Consider the following 24,790-nt stretch of genomic DNA (forward strand, 5'->3'; position numbering starts at 1 on the left):
GATGAATTCCAAATTATTACCACTCTTGAAGATTTTTTAGATAGTATGTATTTATATTTTGGCTTCTGATCACGAGAAATGCAAACTACTGCCATCTAAGTTTCAAACAGTAGTACCACCTTACATTACAGTTAAAAAGTACATTTGCAAAATGTTTTACATAATAATGGCTTCCATTTCCTGGTCTTCTACTATGCACCAGGCATCATGCTAGGTGCTTCATAGGCATGATCTCAGATCAGTTCAACAATCTCACAAAGTTAATTCTATCATCTTGTTTCATAAATTTTTTTAAATGAGGTTCAGAAAGATTTAAAATTTTGTTCATGATCACTGAGCAAGTAGGTGCCAGCACTTGGATTCAATCCCAGGTCTGTCTGTTGACTTAAAAACCTACACAAAATTACCTTGTTTAATCATCATAACGCATCGGTGGAAAGACGTGTGCCTGATTATTCCCATTTGCCCAATAAAAAACAGAGAGGTTAATGATTTGCTCCACATCACAGAACGAATTAGCAGACAAGAAACTGCCTTCCCACTCTTCATTTCATGTTCTTTTCAGAGGACCAAATCACAGTTTACATGTTATATTCTAAAAGCTATACTAATGGCAGTTACATATTACTTATGGATAGGATAAAAATCTCCTGATTTCTGAGAATCTTAAACATTGTTATAAATACGGCTTAGCTTCAACATAGGTCTGGCACATTCCTGTTTGTTCCAGTCCACCCATGAATCAGGTACCAGTTTCAACTCCCTTATTGGTTCCAGAATCCCCTCACAAATCCTATGAACAATGGTGCTGATAACATAAGGGCACAAGCACCCTCTCCAGGCCTTTATCCTGTCCTTAGCTGCCCTCACACCATCACCAGACAACCAGCAGCACACCCTGAGGAAGGGCACACATCATCTTACATGGGTCTTTTTTCCTTTATTTGTAAAATTATAAAGAGATTGTGTCATAAAAATCCAGCAAGAAGGTCTCATCTCCCTGAGTTCCACTATTCGAAGTAGGATCCCAGAGGAGGGTATCATTTTATGTCCTGGCAAGAAAGTCTTCTCTTCTTGAAGCTGCCGACACTGTATCTTCAAACCTGTATTCCAGAAACTGTGTCTGTGATGTGTTGTGGCCAAGAAGTGATTCTCAAAAATAAAAAATAAAAATAAAAAAGTAGACATGGATACAGCTCTCCTGCAAGAGAAAGCAAACAGGCTTTATCACCTCATAAACATGTCTCACCAATCAATACCTATTTGCCCTCTTTTCTGAAGCAACTCTTCAGAGTCCACTTGAATTCTATCACTACGGATAATTCTTGAAATTGCATTTCTCCCTCCTAATGATCTTCGAACAAGGCAAGCACCTCATTTTATTAAGTCCAACTACCCAAAGGAGCTAGTTCAGAGAAGAGTTAAGATATAGCTAAAATTGAGGTCTTAATCATTCCAATGTGATAGAACTCTGCTATGCTGTCAAATCTCAACAAGCCTGATCTCCCAACCGCCAGTGGCAAGAACAGACAGATGTCAGGGTTATTTGTTTTATTCAAAAATGACAGGAAATCAAAAATCTATCAAAAGGATGTGTCAACAGCAACGCCACAAGCATATTGGTTAGTGAGATTTATGTGTCTCCATTTTGGCTCATGACAAAAATCACCTTCTAAGCTTTCTAATCTTCAAATGCCCACTTAGACATACAGGTCAGAGAGTTCTGTGAAGTATCTTTAATGTTAGGTACAATGTGGAATGTAGTCACTTCCTATGTGAATTTAAATTATGCAAATTTAAAATATGGTATGACATAAAAATATTAAATACTGTCTCCTTATGCACATTTCTGCAAATCCCACAAAACGTCTTTTAAGTATCAAAAATTGCAAAATTCCAAAGCTGGCAAATTGAGTAAATTATAAATAGCATCTACCCTACAGCCTCATCACAGTGCCACTTTATGTGCCAAACTAAATGCCTACATGTCTACTCCATTGTGTACGTGCATTGGAACTTTATGAGCAATTTTAGTGACCACTGTTGCTGGTATTTTAACTTTCTGTTATTATTTTAATACCTTTTTATGTCTTAATATAAAATCAGCCAAGTCTTCACAAAGTGTTGATGTTAGAGCTAATGCAAGAAAAACAAACTGTCAAACTGTATTTTAAAAGGCCATTCACCACAACACTCCTTGATGTCAATTTAGGATACTAACTCAGTAGGCAAAAATTTTCTTCAAGAACCAGACAGTAAATATTCTAGGCTTTGCAGCTGTAAGGTCACTGTTACAACTATTCAATTCTGAGTTGTAGCTTAGAACATAGGAGCATAGTTGTGTTCCAATAAAACTTTATTTATAAAAGCAGGAAGCAGGATAAATTTGGTTTATAGGCTGTAGTTTTTTGGCCTCTACTTTATTATAGCTATAGAGCGAATTTCCCCCACTTCTTTTAATGTAGCATTTTACAACTCATGAAAACAACAGTACTCCCACCTACAACCACCCCCTCCATTTTCCATACAGTTATTTCTGAGAAATTAAAAAGTTCCATTAAAATAGGCACATTTCAAACTTGAAAAACTCTGTAAGAATAGTCAAGAAAATGGGAAAAAAGTAAAGGAATAAGCTGGCAGCATTCGATGCAACATCAAATTGTAGATTTATGTGGTAAGAGTACATACATACATATACATATATCCCCTACTTTACAGTTACTCCTCTGAGAAAACTGGTCATGAATTTTGAGACTTTGAATTATGTAAATCCTTCAGGAAATTTCATTGCATTGAATGCATTACATGCAACTGTCCTGTACTAAACTCCTAGTTATATTCAGACCTCGACCATTTCACTTAAGAGAGGAGAATAAGTTGCTTTTCACCAACAGTACGATGCCCCAAGTTCATGGCTTAGCCCTCAACCACAGGGCAAAAAAACAAACAACAACAACAACAAAACACACCAGCCTGGGCAACATAGGGAGACTTCATCTCTACAAAAAAGGAAAAAATTAGCCAGGTGTGGTGGTACACGCCTATGGTCCCAGCTACTAAGGGGGCTGAGGTATGAGGATTGCTTGAGCCCCAGAGGTCAAGGCTGTAATGAGCTGTGATTGCGCTACTACACCCCAGCCTGGGCAACAGAACAGCGAGACCTTGTCTCAAAATCAAACAAAACAAAACACAGAATGTGGGTAACAAGACAATAGGTAATGCTGTAAACTTATTTAATTTACTCATTTTCACTACCAACAATTTAAATCCAAATTGATTTAAAGTACAAGTTGATGTGAATCTCACCTCCCCTCTTTTCAACTGCATTTTCTCGAGGGTGGAGCCTGGCCACATTTAAGCAACAAAAAAGGGGGCAAACAAGAAGCTGAGATGCTAAAATCAGGGAAAAGCCATACAAAGAATATCATTCTTCCTATTAATCAAAAGTTGACCGAATGCACGACAATAATATCTAACTCCTAACTCCTATTAGCTTTCTCAGTGCCCTGACATTTCATCTGTCTCTACCCAGAGATGTGAACTCATTTGAAATTGCCATTCTCAAAGTGTGGCCCCAGGACCAGGATCACCATCACCTGGAAAACTGTTAGAAACACAAATGCTCAGGCCCCATCTCAGACCTACTGAATCGTGACTTGGGGAGTGGGGCCCACCAATCTGTGTTAAATCCTCCAGATGACTCAGATGCTCAAGACAGTTTCAAAACCACTAATTTGAAGTTTGAAGACCAATAGGTGTATACGTTTCCCATGGAAATGGAGACCCCCTCATTCCTTCATTTACCTTGGAGCTGACTCGAGATCCCACCCCCCAGAGTAAGATGGGATCTGTGCTTAAGCATGCAAGTGCAAGAGGTGCTTAGTGAGCCTCACAAATATACTAGCCGAGAAAAACAGGGAGATGTGGCCAGGTTGTTCTCTATAATTTTTTAAGGAACAGGGTGGGTGTAGGAGTAAACCATATTTAGATCCAATTCCAGCATTTTATGAGCACCTGCTGTGTGTATGCCTATGCTAAATGAAATTATCCTGTTTAGCTTTTCTAGTAATATAAGAATCTATTAATATGTATTAAGTAGACAGAGGTGTAATATTAATCAAAATGGAGTCCAACCTGCAAATAAGCAGAAAGACTTTACAATTCTCCAAATAATGTTCATTCACAGGTCTGGACAGCATGCTTTGTACGCCAAGGTGCTTGTATATGATGTTCCCTTTGCTTCTTATTGGTTAACTGCTCTCAAATTTTATTGTTTATCACAATTAGAATACCAGGTTGCTTACACAAGACCACATGTCTCGATTAAACCAACACAAGAAAATTTGAGGTAATTCTACATTACCCAAGGCAAAGTTTGTTTTATTCAAAGGTTTCAACTCTCAGATGTTAAAAACCTAAGGCTGGCTGGGCACGGTGGCTCACGCCTGTAATCCTAGCACTTTGAGAGGCTGAGGCGGGTGGATCACAAGGTCAGGAGTTCAAGACCAGCCTGGCCAACATGGTGAAACCCCTTCTCTACTAAAAATACAAAAATTAGCCAGGCATGGTGGTGCATACCTGTAGTTCCTGCTACTCAGGAGGCTGAGGCAGGAGAATCACTTGAACCCGGGAGGCAGAGGTGGCAGTGAGCTGAGGTCAGGCCACTGCACTCCAGCCTGGTCAACAGAGCAAGACTCCATCTCAAACAAACAAACAAACAAACAAAAACAAAAAAAAAAACCTAAAGCCTATAAATTCTGTAAGATATAGATCTATCATACTCATTTATTTTGGGCTTTGATTCTCTCTTAAATAACTCTGTCCTGCCCTTTCCACTATAAAGACCATTCTCCCTGATTTAGACAACAGAAATTTAGGGGGTGGGGATAGGGAGTTGAGTAGTTCTGCAATCTCCCACTATCTGTTAACCCTGTACCATTTGCCCTAGATGTGGCACGTGCTTCAGCATGAGTGCTGTCTTCCTTCCATCCTCTGCCCATGGCAGACACTGTTAACCATCAAGGCGCTCTTACCCAGAGCCTGGAAATTACTCTCAAGACCTCAGAATCCCTTTCAATAGCATTTCAGGCAGCTACCCACAATCAGTGGAAATACAGATGACTAATAAGAGATATTTGTTTCACTGGCCAATCAACACGCCCCTTCCTTGTTTCTCTTCGTGCTCCAATTACACTTTTAAAGCCTTCCTTTGATTATTTTCAGAACAAAAACATTAAGCTTCAGTTAATCTGAGCTGCAGTCTTTACAAATCTATGACAGCTTGAGGCTCTCAATCATGGTAGATTGTGCAACAGTTTTAACAATTTGAATAGAGTTGTAACCCAGCATGTAATACAAAACTGCTCTGAAAATCAAAGGACCAAGTAAATAAAAGTACTGAAGAGATAAAACACCTGTGAAATAGTATTCTGTGCATATAACTGGGAAATGTGCAGCGTGAATAGCCCAGGGAGGCTGCTTTCGAATACCAGGCTGATAAGCGTGAAAACATGGCTTGCGTAAATAATTCTGACTTTGCTTTTGGTACTCACTGATGATTCTTTATTCAGCGATGGGGGCACCACACTGTTCCTTTAGCAGCATCTCCATGATTCTAATTCCCTATAGAAAGAAGGAAAACAAAATTAAAATGCCCTATTTCACAGAGAAGTACTTTTACATTTATCACAACCTTTTCCCTTCAAAGAATCCAGGTCATGGCCATAGATTCATTTCAAAAAAGTAGGCTCATAGCCACACCTGACATTTTTATAATATTTTACTCAGCAATTTCACATACATTATCTCCGCATTTGCTCAGAACCACTCAGCGACGTAGGCAGAACAGAGCTTACGATCTCCATTTTAAACATAGGAAAACAGCCCAAGAGTAGTTAAATAACTTCTTGAAAGTGGCCCCGCCAGAGCTAGAATGATAATGGCAGTAGTTAATATTCATTGAACATTTACAAATATGCTAGATTCACTGCTGGGGTTTTATGTGCATTACCTGGGGGTAGCGAGTGCTATGGTGTACCACTGAGATCCCTCCCAGAACTAAAGCACTCCTTCCCTTTCCACCAACACTGTAGGCTGCAGCTGGCACACAGACAACCTCAGTCAAAGGGAACTGCCTTACCTGAAGTCATGTCCCTCCAGGTGCAGCCTACAACATTGGATGACTGGTAGGTACAGGGGTATAAAGACCTGGCCCCTTCCCTTAATTTGGGACAACTCTGGGGAGCATCCAACCCTCAAAGCTCCCCAAGGGATCAGCTAAGACCTTTGTTTCAAGTGCATTGCAGTTCAAAAATCCCTTCCTATACCCCATGACAAGAGTTGTTCCTGAGTGCACTCTCCAATACCCACTGCAGGCAAATCTCAAATTGAGTCTGTGTCCCAAGAGCTGACATAGGACACCTTAATACACATAAAACCGCCAAATAAGTACTATTCTTACCCACATTTTACTGATGAGGAAACAGAAACTCAAAGAAGTTTAAATAATTTGCCTGAAGTTACACAACCATTAAGTAATAAAGCCAGGGAAAGAGCATAGGCACCCTCTTCCTTTTCAAAGGCATCCGTGAGCCTTCTTGCAATGTTCATTCTGCTACTGTCCATACCCACCTGTCTACTCAGTAGCCTGTCCAGAAAAAATTCTACCTTGGAAGAAAGAAGAAAGCAGAAATTCCTTTCCTTCTTAAAGGACAAGTTTTACAGACCAGAGGATAAACCTTCAAGTGGGAAGAGAGGGTTATGATGCAATTTACAAAGTGGGGACTCCAGGACATCAAGGTTGGATCCATGGGAAAGGGAGCTGCTATTTTCAGAGACCTGAACCTGAGAATTATTGCAGAGAATCATGATAAGGGGAACTTAAAATACAGATCCCCAGGCCCCTCCCAGGAAAATTCTGATTTAATGGGACTCAAGCAGGCACCACAGCTCTATGCCCTTAACAGGCACCCATAATTCATCTTATGATTAGGCAGGGCTGTGAACATCAAGTGGTCCCACAGGAAAAAGGCAGAGATTTCCCACTTGGGATCTGAGACCAGGGATGGGGACAGACGGTAATCAAAGGCATCACTAGAGAAGACAATAACATATATTTAACACCAAAGTAGACTAAACTAAAGTTAGTATTTCCTTGAGGATTCAGAAGGTCCTTCAGATTCTGCCTGGCCATCACCACAAATACTACCATTATCTTGGAAGGAAAAAGTATTACTGGATCTTGAGAGAATGCTGAGTAGTAAGGAGTGTTTGCTAAACCAAAGCAGTAAACCACAGGACCAGGAGCACCACTGTCAGAGGTAGGAGACCTGAGTTCTAGTCACAACTCCACCAGTCATTCCGCTGGGTACCTTAGGCTGATCACTTTTACCAAGGAGTAACATAGACCACAGAGGTCAGGGCACTGAGAGGCAGATGGGATTAGTGCTTTCTATACCCAGCTGCACTCTAGCCTTACTAGGAAAGTCAAAAAAGAAAACAGATTCCCAAGAGTCTACCCAAGAGTGTGTTTGACTCAGTCAGAAATTTCAAGGTTCAGGCCTGAGTCTGTATGTATATGACATACCTCATGTTGATAAGGACAGGTGGCAGGAAAATACTGGGTAGAAAACGGCAGTCCCAGTGAGGGCCATACCCTCAAGCCTAGACCTGTGGCCCAAAGTGAGAACATGCATTCCTGTTTTCCCACATGAATGTTGCCTTTTCCAAAACCACCCTGGCCCACCCCACCCCCCATCCTGTACCCATAAAAACCCCAGGCCCCACCGGTGTAGTGGCAGAGTGGCAGAGGAGAGAGGAGAAGAAGCAGCTGGATATCAAAGAGAAGCAGCTTGATTTCAGAGGGATGGCTTGATGGCAGGACCTCGGAGAATTCAGCCAGGGACAGCCAAACTCCAGGGGAAGACCATCTTTCCACTCCATCCCCTTTCCAGCTCTCCATCCTGCTAAGAGCCACTTCCACTGCTCAGTAAAATCCTCCACATTCACCACACTTCAATTCGTTCATGCTACCTGATTATTCTTGGACGCAGGACAAGGACCCGGGTGTGAGTGCAAAAGGCTGTCACACTGACCCTCCACTGAGCTGTTTAACACTTAAGCCATCCATGAATGACAAAGCTAAAAGAGCACACTATAACACATACCCCCTGGGGTTCTGGGGGTCACAGGCAACCTCTAGATGCTGCCACAGGCCCGCACAGAGTTCTGCTCCTGCTGGTTGCCTAGAAGCACTCATCCTGCACCTGCTCACCTGCACGCTCCCCCTCTTGCAAGGGGTTGAGAGCTGTTTGCTGACTAAACGAGCCAACCCCTTCATAAGTCATGGGAAGGGGTCAGGGAACTATCCCGTTTCAATGTGATTCTGAAACACAATCAGTTCATTTACTTGAATTTGTAAATAGCAACTTTACACCATCTCTTCCAACTCTGATAGTCTTGGAATTGATGAAATAGGTTATCCTGGTGACTTCTTCGGCCCCCGCATTTGTGGACCGGAGAACATCACCCGAGAGCGCCGGCGCGACTTCCCTGGCCCCCCACACCTGAGGACCAGAGAACCTCGTCCGAGAGTGTATGCATATTTGCAATAAAAGACTGCCACTTTCTTATGTACTTTGGCCTCATGTTTAATTACTTAGCTCTCCTAAATTAAGTTACATTAAATTAAATCAAAACAGTTAGTGCCAAATTAAATTAAATTAAAACAGTTGGTGCAGAAACCCGACCCAGGAGGAGACCCTTCCTCAACATCCCCTAAGGGTCTAACGAACCTCCTCCACAGCGAACCGGCTCTCAACCCAACCAGCCACGAACACCAAACAAGTGTTCCAGCTTTCCACTGGTGCCGCTCTGAGAATTTCTTCTTCGGTGAGTATTCCCCTTTGTTAACCATCTCCGTCCGTTTCCGTGTCCTTGGCCTAGAGTCGTACGTACGCCCAAGGACGTAGCCACCCTGTGGCGCAGTGAGGCCTTCAACCCGGAGACGTCCGTCTTGAAGTTCCTCAATTCTCCGTTAGTGGCTCCAGGAGCCCCCGGTCCCCAGCAGCGGCAAAGGACGCTTTGCCACTGCATGAGGTCGGTTTCCATTTCTGGTGGTTAAACAATGGGAACCTCACAATTGAAAATCCCTAAGAACACCCCTTTAGGGTGTCTCCTCCAAAACTTGGAAGCCTTACATCTAGCTCAAGATTTAAAACGAAAGCGGCTAATTTTCCTCTCCACTGTGGCATGCCAAAAACCCGGGAGGAGACCCCTCCTCAGGGCCCCCTAAGGTCCGAGGAGCCTCCTCCTTCACGCCGCGGACGGATCAGGACCTAGACATCGCTTTCCACACCTCCAAGTCTCCTAGGGGTGAGTATCTCTTGCCTCCCTCTCATACTCCTTGGCCAGAAGTCCTGCGCAGGCCCAAGGTTTTTTGGTCACCAGGTGACCCACAGGAGAGTTCCCAAAGGTAGAGACGTCTGCCCAAAGGAACTCCATTCCAGTCCATGTGAGACCCGTCCAGGACGGAGACGTCCGCCTGGAGGTAATCTCCATTCCGGCTCCAGGAGCCTCCCGGTCTCTAGTGGCTCCAGAGGACGCTTTGTAGCCAGGTAGAGTTCGGTTTCCGCCTATGGGTGAGAGAAAGGCAATGGGAAATCCCCAATCCAAAATACCTAGAGCCACCCCTTTAGGGTGTCTTCTAACTAATCTCAAAACTTTACAATTACAGCAAGATCTTAAATGAAAGCGATTGATTTTACTCTCCACTGTGGCGTGGCCAGTCTCAACATTGAGACTGACAACCAGTCTCAACGGCCGCCTGAAGGCACTTTAGACCGCAACATTTTAATTAGATCTAATTTCTGCCAGAGGCTCGGAAAGTGGTCAGAAATTATCTATGTCCAAGGCTTTTAGGACTTGCGCTCTCGCCCAGACCTGTGCGCCCGGTGTTAAATGGCCCAGGTCTTGTTAGCCTAAACCCCTAAACCCGGCCCTTGGCCCCCACCTCAGCAACTGAGGAGGACTCCACCTTCATTTCAGATGGGGCCGACAGCAGGTGACCACCCTCCCGACTTTCCAACCCCCCTCCCTATGGACTTCCTACCACCCCTCCCGACGCTCCTCCTTCAGCCACTCCTCTCACCCCTCCCTATGGAGCTCCCACTGCCCCGCCCGACACTCCTCCCTCAGCCACTCCTCTTACCTCTCCCATTTCCATCTACACTCGCTCCAAGACCGTGGTAGCGGCCCCCATTAGTCAGCCCTCTACCAGTCAGCCTGCCTCAACCCCCTCTACCAGTCAGCCTGTCTTAACCTACCCTACTGGTCAGTCTGTTCCAACCTCCCCTGCTAGTTTGTTGCCCCCTCCCCCACCCCAAGAAGTTGCTGGAGCCAAAGGCGTGGTTAGAGTCCACATCCCCTTTTCCTTGGCTGACCTTTCCAAAACTGAAGAACGACTTGGCGACTTCTCAGCCAACCCCACCTAATATTCCAAAGAGTTTCGATACCTAGGCCAGAGCATATAACCTTACCTGGCATGACTTACATGTCATTCTTACTTCCACTCTTAACCCAGAGGAAAGAGAGTGCATTCTCGCAGCCACCAGGCAACATGCAAATCAATGGCATTTAATCGACGCCACCGTCCTGTTAGGAGAGATGGCTGTCCCGTCCATAGAACCAGATTGAGATTAACAACCACAGCAGCCTGGCCGCCGTAGGAAGGACATTATGGTTCAACGTCTCTTGGCCGGTATGCAGGCAGCCTCTAACAAAGTGGTCAATTTTGATAAACTAAAGGAAATCATCCAGCACCCAGATGAGAACCCGGCTTCCTTCCTAAATCGCCTTACAGAGGCACTAGCCCAATTTACTCGGCTAGACCCCACCTCCCCAGCCGGAGCAGCTGTCCTAGCCTCCTATTTTATCTCCCAGTCAGCCTCACATATTCCAAAAAAGCAAAAAAAAAAAAAAAAAAGGTTGAAGATGGGCCTCACACTCCCATACAGGAAAATTGGCCTTTAAAGTTTTTAACTCCAGAGAAGCAGCAGCTGAGGCCGCAGAGCTAGACAAGGAAAAAAGAAGGGCTGTGCTTCAGGCGCAAGCTCTAGTGGCTGCCCTCCAACTAGCGTTGCCCACTCTGCCGGCAGGGAAGACACAGGGCAAGTCTCCCAGCGGCTCCTGCTATAAATGCGGAGACCCAGGACACTGGGCAAACCAGTGTCCCCAGGCCAAGCCGGCCACTCTGTCTCGTCCATGCTTTAAGTGTGGCACAACTGGGCATTGGGAAAAAAGGTGTCCAAATCCTCGCCTGCCTACCACGCCATGCCCAACCTGCCAACAGGAAGGACACTGGAAGTCTGATTGCCCCGCCAGCAGGGCAGGCATTGCGCCTCAACGTGGTGCCTCTCCTCAAAGGCCGGAAGGCTCCTTCCAGCTCCTACACCTGGACGACGACTGACGGTGCCCACACTCGGAGACCCTGGTCACCCTCGCCGAGCCTAGGGTAACTCTACAGATAGCGGGTAAGCCAATTTCTTTTCTCATCAATACGGAGGCTACCTATTCTGTTTTGCCAACCTATGGAGGTCCTAGCCAGCCATCCACTATCTCAGTAGTTGGGGTAGACGGTAAACCGTCTAACCCTCGCCAGACCCCAGTGTTAAATTACTGCCTGGACTATGCATGCTTTGCCCACTCTTTCCTCATCATGCCCTCTTGTCCCACCCCCCTCTTGGGATGAAACATCTTAACCTAACTCAAAACATCTATTCCCCTTCCCTTTCTCCAGATGGCCAGGTTCTACTCAAGGATCAACACCCTCCTCAAATTTTCTCGCTTCCTCACCATTCTTCATCTTAACTGACTTTTCCTTCATAAACCCCATAGATACCCTCCTTCCCGACCCATCTCCCAACCAGTAGGTTTCCCAACTTTTTACTCTCATAGAAGACCTAGCTTGGCAGGGTGCCCTTTGTGATTTTGGCAATGTTGAACTTACCCTCTACACCTTTGTCATCATTATTATGGTTCACTCTAATTCCCCTAGTTACTCGTACTAATCCTAACTTTGTATGGAGATTCTAAACCTGGTCTACAGACAATCAGATACACTCAGTCATGCAGGGCACTGCAGATTGTCCCCCCCCAACCCCCACCCAGGGTTGTCACTCTGCCCTCTCCCTAAATAAAATGTGGACTCATTAGGCCAGGATGAAGGACAGATACAGGGAAGGAGAGGCTGTAACCAGAAGGCAGTAGAGAGCCCAGACCTCCCCAAGGGCCTCTGCTGCACTCAGTCCCTGTTGAGTCAGAGATAGGGAGAAGCCAGGAGGTAGGGGAGTTGGTGAGGGGAGCAGCCTTGGTGAGCGGGAGGTGGAGAGACGGAGATGGGGATGGAGACAAAGAGATACAGACAGAGATAGAGAGAGACAGAGGTGGAGAGAGACAAAGACAGAGATGGGGAGAGACAGAGATGAAGAGAGACAGAGTGAGACAGAGATTCCTTTTTGCTACTCTACGCCAAACTCTTCATGGTGTAATTGCACATAAGCTCCCAGCAGGACCCAGACGGCCCCTGTTGGAGGCTACTTTTGGTGTAACCAAACTCTATCTAAAACTCTTAACCATACCTCCATCACCCAGTCCCTTTGCGTTCCGGTATCTTTAGTGCCTAGCTTAACCCTATATAGCGAAGGAGAATTGTCTGAACTAGCTTCCCAGCTCAGCTCCAGCAATAACATCCAAAAGCGGGCTGTTTTTCTTCCCTTAATTATCGGGGTTTCCCTAGCTTCAACAATTTAACGCCCCCTTAACCCCCGGACCACCGGTATGGCTACTGCCTGTAGTACAGCAGATGCTTCCATTCCTAATTCCCATACTAATCCTCTGCCTTATGTTATGTCTTGCTCCCATTCTAATAAAATTTCTCCGAGCCAAGGTCCAAGAGATCACCTGAGTCACCTTCAACCAAATGCTCCTGCATCCCTACACCCAACTGCCAACCTCAGACCCTAACTACGCCCCTTAACAGCAGGAAGCAGCCAGACAGACCACGGCGCCCTAAATTCTTATAATCAATAAGAGGTTGGACTGTTTGGGTGAAGGAAAAGGGACAAGATGGAGGAAGGTGAACAAGATGGAGCAGTCCCTGTTGCTTCCGGGTTCTTCCTCACCAACTTTCCCGCGCGCGGGAAGATGCAGATCAACCGAGCATGCTCCAGGTGATGTCAATCCGAAGAGATCAAAACTTACCCGGCCACGCCTATGGAGACGCCCCTATCACGCCCTTATCCTGCCCACTGCCCTCCCCCTTCCAGTACCAATGCATAAAAGTCTGCCACTGGCAGGAGCCAGCGTGACTTCTTCGGCCCCCGCATTTGTGGACCGGAGAACATCACCCGAGAGCGCCGGCGCGACTTCCCTGGCCCCCCACACCTGAGGACCAGAGAACCTCGTCCGAGAGTGTATGCATATTTGCAATAAAAGACTGCCACTTTCTTATGTAAAAAAAAAAAAAAAAAAAAAAGAAATAGGTTATCCTTCATCATTTCTGAAGATATAGTATATACTGCACTCTTAAGAGGTACCTGCCATTTAAAGAATTAGGGGAGGCTGGGCACGGTGGCTCATGCCTGTAATCCCAGCCCTTTGGGAGGCCGAGGCAGGCAGATCACGAGGTCAAGAGATTGAGACCATCCTGGCCAACATGGTGAAACCCCGTCTCTACTAAAAAATACCAAAAATTAGCCAGGCACGGTGGCAGGCCTGTAGTCCTAGCTACTCAGGAGTCTGAGGCAGGAGAAAGGTGTGAACCCAGGAGGTGGAGCTTAAGTGAGCCAAGATTGTGCCATTGCACTGCAGCCTGGGTGACAGAGCGAGACTCTGTCTCAAAAAAAAAAAAAAAAAAAAAAAAAAATCTATTTATTTATATATTCGTTCATTCATTCATTTTAGCCCTAGGGAAAAAAAATGCTTGGCTGGGCATGGAGGCTCATGCCTGTAATCCCAGCACTTTGGGAGGCTGAGGCGGGTGGATCACTTGAGGTTAGGAGTTTGAGATCAGCCTGCCCAAAACAGTGAAACCCTGTCTCTACTAAAAATACAAAAATTAGCCAGATGTGGTGGTGCACACCTGTAGTCCCAGCTACTCGGGAGGCTGAGGCAGGAGAATTGCTTGAACCCAGAAGGCAAAGGTTGCAGTAAGCCAAGATCACACTACTGTACTCCAGCCTGATGACAGAGTGAGACTCCATTAAAAAAAAAAAAAAAAAAGAATTAGGGGAAAGGGGATTGGGGCCAAGGGATGAAACAACCAGTGAAATGAAATTTAACTAAATTCTTAACAGAAAACTTGAATTGTGCCCCTTTTTGTTCTCATTCCCTTAACAACAGATCCAGTTAACAAATATGTACTATGCACCTACTACGTGCACTGGAGATTAAATAGTGAATGCACAAGATAGTTCCTGCCCTCATGGAGTTTACAGTCTAGTAGATTCCAGAAAATTTTCATTCCCTTGTTTCACTTTTTTATTCTAACAAATCTCTGGACAATAATTAAATGTCTTCTTTCTGTTTTCAGGAAGAATAAAAACTATCACATTAATTCTCTTTCAAGCTTCTTTTTGCAGAGTAGGTGCATAAATCCAGACAGGATGACTTTGAAATAAGAAAAGCACACTCCTTCCTTAGGAGGTAAGAACCTGCAAACTTTCCCATCCATCTAAATTAAGACCTCCACCACTTATTGAACTGAACACTAATTGACATAAGCAAAGACTGAGGTTTTCCTTGGGAATTGAAAGATGTTATTTATTGAATCAATTATGTTCACAGGGTGTCAGTTGATTTTTCTTTTCCTTTTCCCCCCCTTTCTTATACCACTTTAGTCTTTTTAAGCAGAACAGTTAGAAACGGAACATGGAGAATGGGGGCAGAGAGAGAGAGGCCAATAAAATGAATAAAAGAGAAAAAAAAAACCCTAACAGGGAAGCTAAACCATGATTTAGCACCTCTCTTTGGTAAAGAAGGACCAAATCAAAGCCCAATCGATAGAGTTCTTTCAAATAAAGTTCCAACGCTTAAATCTCAACCCCCAGGAGATCAGGCTTAAAGGGGCTAAATTTACACCACTTATCACACAATGATGCCTGAAATGCAGAACAAACATTAAGTGGATCTACCTTTATAGATAAGGCTTAAAAGCTTTTTGGACTGACAAACCATAAACCAGCTTGATTTTATTATTTCTTTCCCCTCTGAGATTTTTTTTCTCTATTACAAGGCTATCTTTCTCTATTTGCCAATGTACAGATAAGTGAGCTATCTCGCAGGTTTATTTCCCTAATACCAGAGCTGTGCTGGCCAAATGTATCCCCACAAAGGAGACTCAGAGTCTTTCAGATTCAAAATACTTCATGAATTCTCCACTCTAAGAGTCTCTGAGAAATAGCTGATTATTACTAAAAACACAAAACTTGTCTTAAGAGGAGAGGAATAAGTTGAAACTAAAGGTGGCTAAATTCCAACAGTATATTTATTTTGTTATAAAACTGATCCGTCCTTGAGAAGCTCTGATTTATGTAGGAGGCTTGGAAGAGAGTAATATTAGACCGAATAAAAATTTTCTAAAGCAGTTCTCAAAAGGTACATCCACAGGGAGCTCTTAACAAAAGAGAATTGCTCACTTAATTATCAGTGATAAAAGATTGGTGCTAAAGACCCTCACTGGAAATAATGCTTTCTTGTGGGTCATGTCTTTGGAGTAAATACCATGAACTGATGCGCCCACTGTGTGTAAGGAAGGGCAGGGAAGCTATGTGGAACAGGGATGCAGATAAGACAAGATGCCTCTACACAAGGGGCCATTAGCCTCTTCAGAGGAATTAAAAATAACTGAAAGACAGACAGCCTCTGAGAAACACTATGACTTTTAAAAGAAAATAGTACAGTAATGTGCTGCTTGATGATGTTTCAGTCAATGACAGATAATATATATGATGGTGGTCCCACAGGACTGTACAGGAGCTGAAAACATCCTATCACCTGATGACTTTGTAGCTGTCATAGCATCATAGCCCAACACATTCCTCATGTATTTGTGGTGGCATTGGTGTAAACAAACCTACTGCACTGCCAGTTGTATAAAAGTATAGCACATACAATTATAATATAATAATACTTGATAATGATGATAAATGACTATACTACTGGTTTATGTATTTATTATGTTGTACTTTTTATTATTTTAGAATGTACTTCTTCTTATGAAAAAAAATTAACTATAGGGCCAGTCATAGCGGCACTTTGGGAGAGACTGAGGTGGGAGGATTGCTTAAGGTCAGGAGTTCGAGACCAGCCTTGGAAACATACTAAGCCCCCTTCTCTACAAAAAAAAAAAAAGAAAATTAATTAGCCAGGTGCAGTGACATGAGCCTGTAGTCTTACCTACTTAGGATCACTTGAGTTCAAGAGTTTGAGGCTGCAGTGAACTATGATTATGCCACTGAACTACAGCCTGGGCAACAAAGTGAGAGACCCTGTCTCTGAAAAAAAGTTAACTGTAAAACAGCCTCAGGCAGGTCGTTCAGGAGGTATTCCAGAAGAAGACACTGTTATCACAGCAGATGACAGCTCCATGTTACTGCCCCTGAAGACTTTCCAATGGGACAAGATGTGAAGGTGAAAGACAATGAAATTGATGATACTGATTCTGTGTAGGCCTAGGCTAATGCGTGAATTTGTGCCTTTGCTTTTAACAAAAAAGTTTAAAAAGTAAAAATTAAAATTAAAAATTTTTAAAATAGAAAAAGTTTCTAGAATAAGGATATAAAGAAAAAATACTTTTGCATATCTGTACAATGTGTTCGCGTTTTAAGCCAAGGGTTATAACAAAATAGTCAAAAAGTTAAAATTCAAAATTTTATAGAGTAAAAAATGTTAAAGCAAGCTAAGGTTATTTTGTTATTGAAGAAACAAAAGTATTTGTTTATAAATGTAGTGTAGCCTAAGTGCAAAGGGTTTATAAATCTGCAGTAATGCACAGTAATGTCCTATGCCTTTCTACTCACCACTTACTGACTTGCCCACCCAGAGCAACTTCCAATCCTGTAAGCTTCATTCACAGTAAGTATCCTATACAGATGTACCCTTTTACCCTTTTTCTTAAATCTTTTATACCATATGTTTACTGTACCGTTTCCTATATTTAGCTCTGTTTGGATACACAAATAGTTATCATTGTGTTATAATTGCCTACAGTACTCAGTACAGTGAGTACAGATTTATAGCCTAGGAGCAATTGGCTGTACCATATAGCCTGGGTATGTTGTACAACTGGCTGTAACATATAGCCTGGGTATGTTGTACAACTGGCTGTACCATATAGCCTGGGTATGTTGTACAACTGGCTGTACCATATAGCCTGGGTATGTTGTACAATTGGCTGTACCATATAGCCTGGGTATGTTGTAGGCTCTACCATCTAGGTTTGTGGAAGTACACTCTATAAGGTTTGTACAATGACAAAATCATCTAATAATACATTTCTCAGAATGTATCCCTGTTGCTAAGTGACTGTATAATGGAAGAAAGGAAGTAGAAACTAATATTGCAGGAAGGAAGGACTTGCAGAAGCCACCTGAAGAAGAGGGATTTGAGTAAGATCCAAAGTCTAGTCATGAGTGTGACACACAGAGATAAAGGGAAAGACCAAGCAGAAGGAGGCTTAAGAAAACGGATGGGAGTGGCCATGTGCGGTGGCTCACACCTGTAATTCCAGCACTTTGGGAGGCTGAGGCAGGCAGATCACCTGAGGTCGGGAGTTCAACACCAGCCTGACCAACATGGAGAAACTCCATCTCTACTAAAAATACAAAATTAGCCGGGCGTGGTGACGTATGCCTGTAATCCTAGCTACTTGGGAGGTTGAGGCAGGAGAATTGCTTGAACCTGGGAGGCGAAGATTGCAGTGATCACACCACTGCACTCCAGCCTGGGCAACAAGAGCAAGACTCCATCTCAAAAAAAAAAAGAAAAAGAAAATGGATGGGAGTGGGAACTGCATGGAAGGGAGGAAGAGAGGAAGGGAGGAAAGGAGGAAGGGATCTGCATCCAGTTTTCTCATCAAAAGGTAAGAGAAATACTGCATGAAATTTCTCCACGAAGAGATCTTCTACCACTATAAAGCAACTTTTATGCAACTTTTAATCTGATGCTGTCTAATTCTTTTAGACATAGAACTTTATCTAGAAAGTGGAATAACACCTAATAATAATCTAAAATAAACAGCTAAAATTCATTGGCACATACTGTGTGCCAAGCACTTTGCCTGCAATCACTTATTTTACCCTCCCATCTCCTTTTTATTTATTTATTTTTTTGATGAGACCAAGGCTCAGAGAAATTAAACAACCTGTCCAAAATCACACAGTAACTAAACCTCAATTTGACAGGAGGCAATCCGGCTCAAGAATCCAGGATCCTGAATCTTACTACACTGTGGGGATGGGAAGTTTAAATGAGAATGCAAAACTGAAAACCCCACTACACTGCTGGAACTAGTCTGTGTTGTGCTGCTGTAACAGAATACTATAGGCTGAGTGATTTGTAAACAAAAAAAAAGTTTATTTGGCTTATGGTGCTGGAGGCTGGGAAGTCTAAGATCGAGGGAGTGTATCTGGCGAGGGCCTTCTTGCTGTGTTGTAACATGGCAGAAGGCACCACTTGGCAAGAGAGCAGGTACAAGAAACCAAGAGATTGAACTCACAGTTTCAAGTCCTTTTATAATCGGCATGAATCCATTCAAAGGGGTGGAGCCCTCACTAGCTAAACACTTATTAGGTCACCTCCAACACTGTTGCACCAAGGATTAAGTTTCCAACACATTCTTTGGGGGGACACATTCAAACCATAGCAGGTATATAGCAAGAGTTTTTTTTCCTTTCTTTATTGGCTGTATTCAAAGAACCTAATAAGTAAATCAGGTATTTTAATCCTGCTCCCAAACAAAATAACATGAATCTTAATATATGAATCAATATCTAACCCCATCTACAAACTGTTTTAAAGACAATATTTTTCAATTAGAAATAGCCTGATAAAATGTATGGCTTCAATATAATTTTCTCATAGTAGCTAATAAACTCTTGAGTAAGATTCATTTTTATTTTTGTAAGTAACCCAAAATCTTTAGGTATAACTGTAGAACATTAAACTGATACAATAATTCAGATGTCTTTGCTTCACATTATAAAGCTTTCTCTGTCCTTAAAGAGAATATTTAATTCTCACAATTTATAATGGAAAAGAATATATCCCCAAATAATAAAGTCTAAAAATTGGAAAGTGACCTTATATTTTCTAGTCCAGATACGAAACTCTAAGCAAAGAATCAAAACTGGTCTATCGGATTTAAAGAGATTTCCTGCAATCAAATATCGGAACGAAAGATCGATTACCAAATCATTTCCATGTTGCTGATTTTCAAATAAACCCTAACCTAACATGAAGATTTAAGTCACTGGTGTTTTTCTACTTTACACAGTTACTTCCACCACCTTCCAATGTGACTCAATTAATCTATTTTCATTTTGAATTTTTAAAAAATTGACCTGTATATAATTTGATTTTTCCTCACTTGTACTGCACGCAAAATATGGCCTCTCCCCCAGTGCCATGCCCATCTGTGACATTTATAACAGTTGATCATCTGTTACCTGCTGGAAACCTCCATTCATGGGAAGCATACTGTTCCTTAGTCCATCTGTGCTTAATTACGAGACAGTGCTTCCTCACATTGAAGAGTAAGGAACTGTTTTAGTGGCTGGCACCAGAGCATTCCAGCACCAACTCCTATACTCTCAACTGTGCCAAAGTAAAAAGCAACAAGGTTCCTATTATTTGCCTTTTATCAGCCATTTTTTCACTGTTCATCAGACTTAAGCTCAGTCATAATTTTCCCTTTTTCTTCCCTATTCTGAGGTAAAGTGGTTAGCAGCATGCTTGTACATTTTATCAACAAATTGTCTTTAACAGACTAAACGAATCCAACTGATGCTAAGCTGCCCAGATAATTCTGCTTTTATCTTGTATCTTTACCCTTCTCCTTCCCCACAGGTTCATGCAATTCTGTGACTTCTGCAAGTCAATGATCTTCTTTACATAAAAGGTTGGTCTACTATATCTTTAATTCAGGTGTTTCCTTTCAACAAAACAGAATTTTTCAAAGCCATATTTCAGTCAAAAACTGATCTCACCAAACCTCAATATTTAATCTAATGATAATTTATTATGGGCTTACTGTATGCTGAGACTTTACCTACATTATCTCATTTAACCGTCTCAATAGTCTTGTGAGGTAAGACAGTTCTGCTGTCACCATTTCCAGGTAAGAAAACTCAGCCTCAGAGAGGTAAATGACTTGTTGAACAAGTCATGTAGCTAGCAAGTGGCAGACCTAGGATTTAAATCTGGATTTCTCCACCTCATTCCACAATGAGTGCTTACTTACCTCACTGAATGTGTTTCTGTGCCTGAAAATGGGTGGAGGGAAGAGAGTAAGTAGGCTTCCCTGCAGGATCACTCCTGAAGATTAAATGAGGCAACATATAAAGCTACTGGTACACAACAGACTTTTGTTAACCATTACCTCCCATTCTTCCTGTGTCCTAAAAAGTAGCTACTGATTTATGTATGGACTCTATCTGACTAGGGGCCCCTTATAATGGGACTCCCACAGTGCGGCACCTCCCCACATTCAGCTAGAGGCTGGTGACCTATAGGAAATACCAGCAGGGGCTCACCTCACGCTTGTTCACATTTTCCTTGCCCTTCACATCACCTCTAAGAGTCACTAACACTTCTGTTTCACACTACTAGGCCCAGCAGGGTAAACCAGGTTTCCTCAGGTCATAGTGGTCATCAGAGACAGAACTAGAATCCAGTTCCAGGGAAAGAACTAATTAGCAAGCAGGCTAAGGCCTCTATCTACGAGTCTGCACTGAGTACATTATATGCCTTCACCCTCACATCCCACCTACAAGTCAGTTACATAAGAAAAATGGAGTTCAGTTAGGTTAAAAAAGGTAACCAAAGACACTCAATTAATAAGTGACAAAATCAGGCCAGGTGCAGTGGCTGATGCCTATAAACCCAGCATGTTGGGGGCTGAGGTGGGTGCATCACTTGAGGTCAGGAGTTTGAGACTAGCCTGGCCAACATGGTGAAACTCTATCTCCACAAAAAATACACTTAGCCGGGCATGGTGATGTGCACCTGTGGCCCCAGTTAGTCAGGAGGCTGAGGTTGGAGAATCACTTGAACCTGGGAGGTGGAGGTTGCAGTGAGCCGAAATCAAGCCACTGCACTCCAGCCTGAGCAACAGAATGACACTCCATCTCAAACAACAACAACAACAAAAAGTAGTATAATCCAGCTTCACATCCTGATTTTTGTGACTCTGAGTCTTCTGTATACTATCTCCTTGAAAAGGTGTGTTTATAGGGTTTTCTCAAATTACCAAAAAAATGACATGTCAGCTTAGGCACATTCCTTCCTACAATCGAAAAATCATTTCCATCTATATCTGTGTGGTTTTAATTTTATTAACATAGAAGAGGCAGTGGACATAGAGTTCTTGAAATTACCGTAAGAAAAAAAGCACCTCCCAATGTATCCAAGTGAATTTTGTTTTCTGCTGACACTAAGTGAAGCTCCCTCGTGCACTCTGGAGAAGCCAGAAGAGAAACATTCCACAGGGAAGCATTTCTGCTTTAACACAATATTTGCCTATTAGAATTCCATTGTGTAATGCCAACATGGAGGGCCCTTCACTTCCCACTAAAAGCCTTTCCGTACTGAATACGGTCATCATTTCTTGGGGACAAAACCCGCAGTGGGTGAATGAAGTACAAGGTTAGCCAGAGTGCTGTCATTAACAAGAGCAACATAAATATGATAGCTTGACTTCACTCCTCATCCTTTGCATTACCTGTGGAGTGAAGGAACAGCAAGTCCATGGCAAGTTTAGGAAGTGACATTTGTGTTTTAATTCCACACATTTAACACTACAAATTAAAAAAAGTAATCAGAAAAAAAAGCTACATACAGGAAAGCTACTAAATGATTAAAAAATAAAATCTCTATAAGCAGATAATAGCCTAAAAATAAACCATCTGCTGTTTCTAAGTCAACTATTTGCAAAGAAAAAAAGTGTCTGCAGTGCTTATAAATAGTCACCCCTTATCTGTAGTTTTGTTTTCCACAGTTTCAGTTACCCACAGTCAACTGTGGTCCGAAAATATTAAGTGGAAGGTTCCAGAAATAAAAAATCCATAAGTTTTTAAGTGCATGACATTCTGAGAAGTGTGATGAAATCTTCTGTCCTGGCATATGAATAATTTCTTTGTCCAGCATATCCACACTGTAGACACTACTGGCCTATTAGTCACTCTGTAGCCCTCTCAGCTATCAGATCAACTGTTGCAGTATCACTGTGCCTGTGTTCAAGTAACCCTTATTTTACTTCATAAGGGCCCCAAAGTGCACAAGTAGTGATGCTGGCAATTCAGATATGTTGAAGAGAAGCCACAACGTGTTTCCTGTAAGTGAAAAGGTGAAAGTTCTCAAATGAAGAAATTTAAAAAATCATATGCTGAGGTTGCTAAGATCTATGGTAAGAACAAGTCTTCCATCCATGAAACTGTGAAGAAGGAAAAAGAAATTTGTACATAGTGTATGTAGAGTTTCGTACTATCCACGGTTTCAGGCATCCACTGGGGGTCTTGGAACATATCCACCAAAGGTAAGAGGGACTACTTTATATACAAAGGCTCTTTAAAGCTCCCAAACCCTGTAATAAACTGGTAAGGAGAAGGAGACACTGAAGAAATAGATGTAATAATGTTGATATGTCTTAAAAGTTGCTCTACGATTTCAGTTGCTAACTAAGTGGGGAGTGTTCTTGGTTAATCCCTAGGATATTCTTTGTATGATTTGGTTGAGATATCCCTGCATGGATTAGTATCTCCCACGTGGATGATGTTCCAAATCTACCATCGGTCTTTAATGTTAAACAATCTAATAAAATTCTTCCTTTCAATAAAAAAATTAAGGCTTGTACTTTAAAAAAATTCACAAATCCTTCAGTTGGTCAACTGCAAGGGTGGGATTGCTTTAAAAAACCAAGTGCTGTAAGCAATTCTGGCTCTCGTTTGGAGACTGATGCAAAATTCCCAAGACTGAGGGACAGCTCTGATTCACATCTTATATGGAATTTGGCCAACAAATTCAGGTTCTCGAGAAAACAGTTTGTTACAGTGGATGAAGTAAAGAAGTGAGCTGCTGGAAAAGTAAAATTAGGAGGAATTTCCTTTTTTGTTTTAAAGATGGGGTCTCACACTCTATCACCCAGGCTGAAGTGCAGCAGTGCAATCACAGCTCACAGAAGCCTTGAACTCCTGGGCTCAAGCAATCCTCCCACCTCAGCCTCTTGAGTAGGTGGGATTACAGGCATGCATGAGCCATGGCACCTAGCATGAGAGGAAATTTTCAGTACCTTAAAGTCATGCAGCCTAGTAATTATGTGCTCAGTCTTAGTCCCACTGTCTAGTTTAAATCTGGATTCTACCACTCACCACCTGTGTGATGTTGGGCAAGTCAACTCACTTCTCTATGCCTCCTCAGCTATAAATGGTAATGATAGTGATGGCAGCAGCTGCTGCAAATGGCACGCCACTGCCATGACTGCTGGCTGCAACAGGGAGGCACGGCCAGGGCTGCATGCTCCATGAAGCTAGCAGGAGCCCCACCTGTCTGGGTGCAGCTACAGCTGCCCAAACTGCAGCTGCAGACCCAGGCCTCCTGCTCCACGGAGCAGGCAGAAACTCTGCCCCATGGGCACAGCTGCAACCACCCAAAGCGTGCTGCAAACCAAGGCATCCCTATACTCTTAGGGGCCAGGAGGCGGGAAGGGCCCCCGCGCATTCGCAGGCTTGGAAGTGCCTGTCCCTGCTGCTTGGCTTCTCTCAGCTGTCAGGACCTGCTCCAATCTCAGAGCAACATCAGGGCCGAACCTGAACACCACGAATGGCAGCAGGAGGCAGACAGGTTCCTGGACGGAAGGGAGCAGGTCCCCGAAGCCCCATCTTCAGGCCAGGGAGGGTCTTAAGGCTGGGGGCGGGGTTGCCAGTTCCACCAGAGTGGGAATTTGTGGGCCTTTTCTGGGCCTGCCTGTGGCCACCCATGGACCAACCAGTGCACACTTTCTCCCCTCTGAGGCCCATAAAAGACCCAGGCTCAATCAGAGCTGAGCAGATGTTGGGACAACCAGCCATAGAGAAGAGCTACTCACTCCAGGGCCTCCTCTCTGCTGAGAGATGTAGAAATAGGAGTATCAGCTGCAGAGGGGAGCAACCCACTCCAGAGCCTCCTCTCTGCTGAGAGCTACAGGGACGACTGGACGATCTGCCTGCAGAGAGGAGCTTCCCATTCCAGGGTCTCCACTCTGCTAGGGACTGAACACTCTATGGGACACCCTGGCTGTGGAAAGGGGCTACACACTGTGAGTTCCCTCTAAGCCGTTCTATCACTCAGTAAAGCTCCTTTTTGACTTATTCACCCTCCACTTGTCTGTGTATCTCATTCTCCCTGATCACAGAACAAGAACTCAGTACCCACCAAGCTAAACAGTTATAACATAAACAGTGCCAACCGGGGAAGCTGCTTGTGCCTGGCCCAGCCACAGCTTTGCAGAGAACTGGCACCCATGCCAGCACCTAGAACTGCC

At 43.3% G+C, this 24,790-nt stretch overlaps 1 protein-coding gene and 1 long non-coding RNA gene across 9 annotated transcripts in view; both read right to left on the reverse strand.

Annotated features, from left to right (window-relative positions):
• Window positions 1-562: 562 nt before the first annotated feature.
• The window catches only part of LOC101016189 (PRELI domain-containing protein 2), a 214,035-nt gene continuing 189,807 nt past the window's right edge, over window positions 563-24,790 (reverse strand). For 6 of the 8 annotated variants that reach the window (XM_017960009.3, XM_017960008.3, XM_009209320.4 and 3 more), the window contains 2 exons: window positions 5,553-5,622; window positions 926-1,201 (listed from right to left, as the gene is read on the reverse strand). In XM_017960009.3, the coding sequence (XP_017815498.2) occupies window positions 5,563-5,622 (60 nt within the window). In that variant the 3' untranslated portion in view covers window positions 926-1,201; window positions 5,553-5,562. Of the gene's footprint in view, window positions 1,202-5,552; window positions 5,623-24,790 lie in introns of all 8 variants that reach the window. The other 2 variants (XM_031666519.1, XM_031666517.1) reach the window with 1 other exon arrangement.
• Window positions 9,412-10,818, reverse strand: LOC116274966. The gene is made up of 2 exons (XR_004183844.1): window positions 10,208-10,818; window positions 9,412-9,632 (listed from the first exon to the last, which is right to left on the reverse strand). It is a non-coding gene; the product is annotated as an uncharacterized LOC116274966 (long non-coding RNA).

This window comes from Papio anubis, chromosome 5 (assembly GCF_008728515.1).
Source record: "Papio anubis isolate 15944 chromosome 5, Panubis1.0, whole genome shotgun sequence".
In the NCBI taxonomy this organism is placed as follows: domain Eukaryota; kingdom Metazoa; phylum Chordata; class Mammalia; order Primates; family Cercopithecidae; genus Papio; species Papio anubis.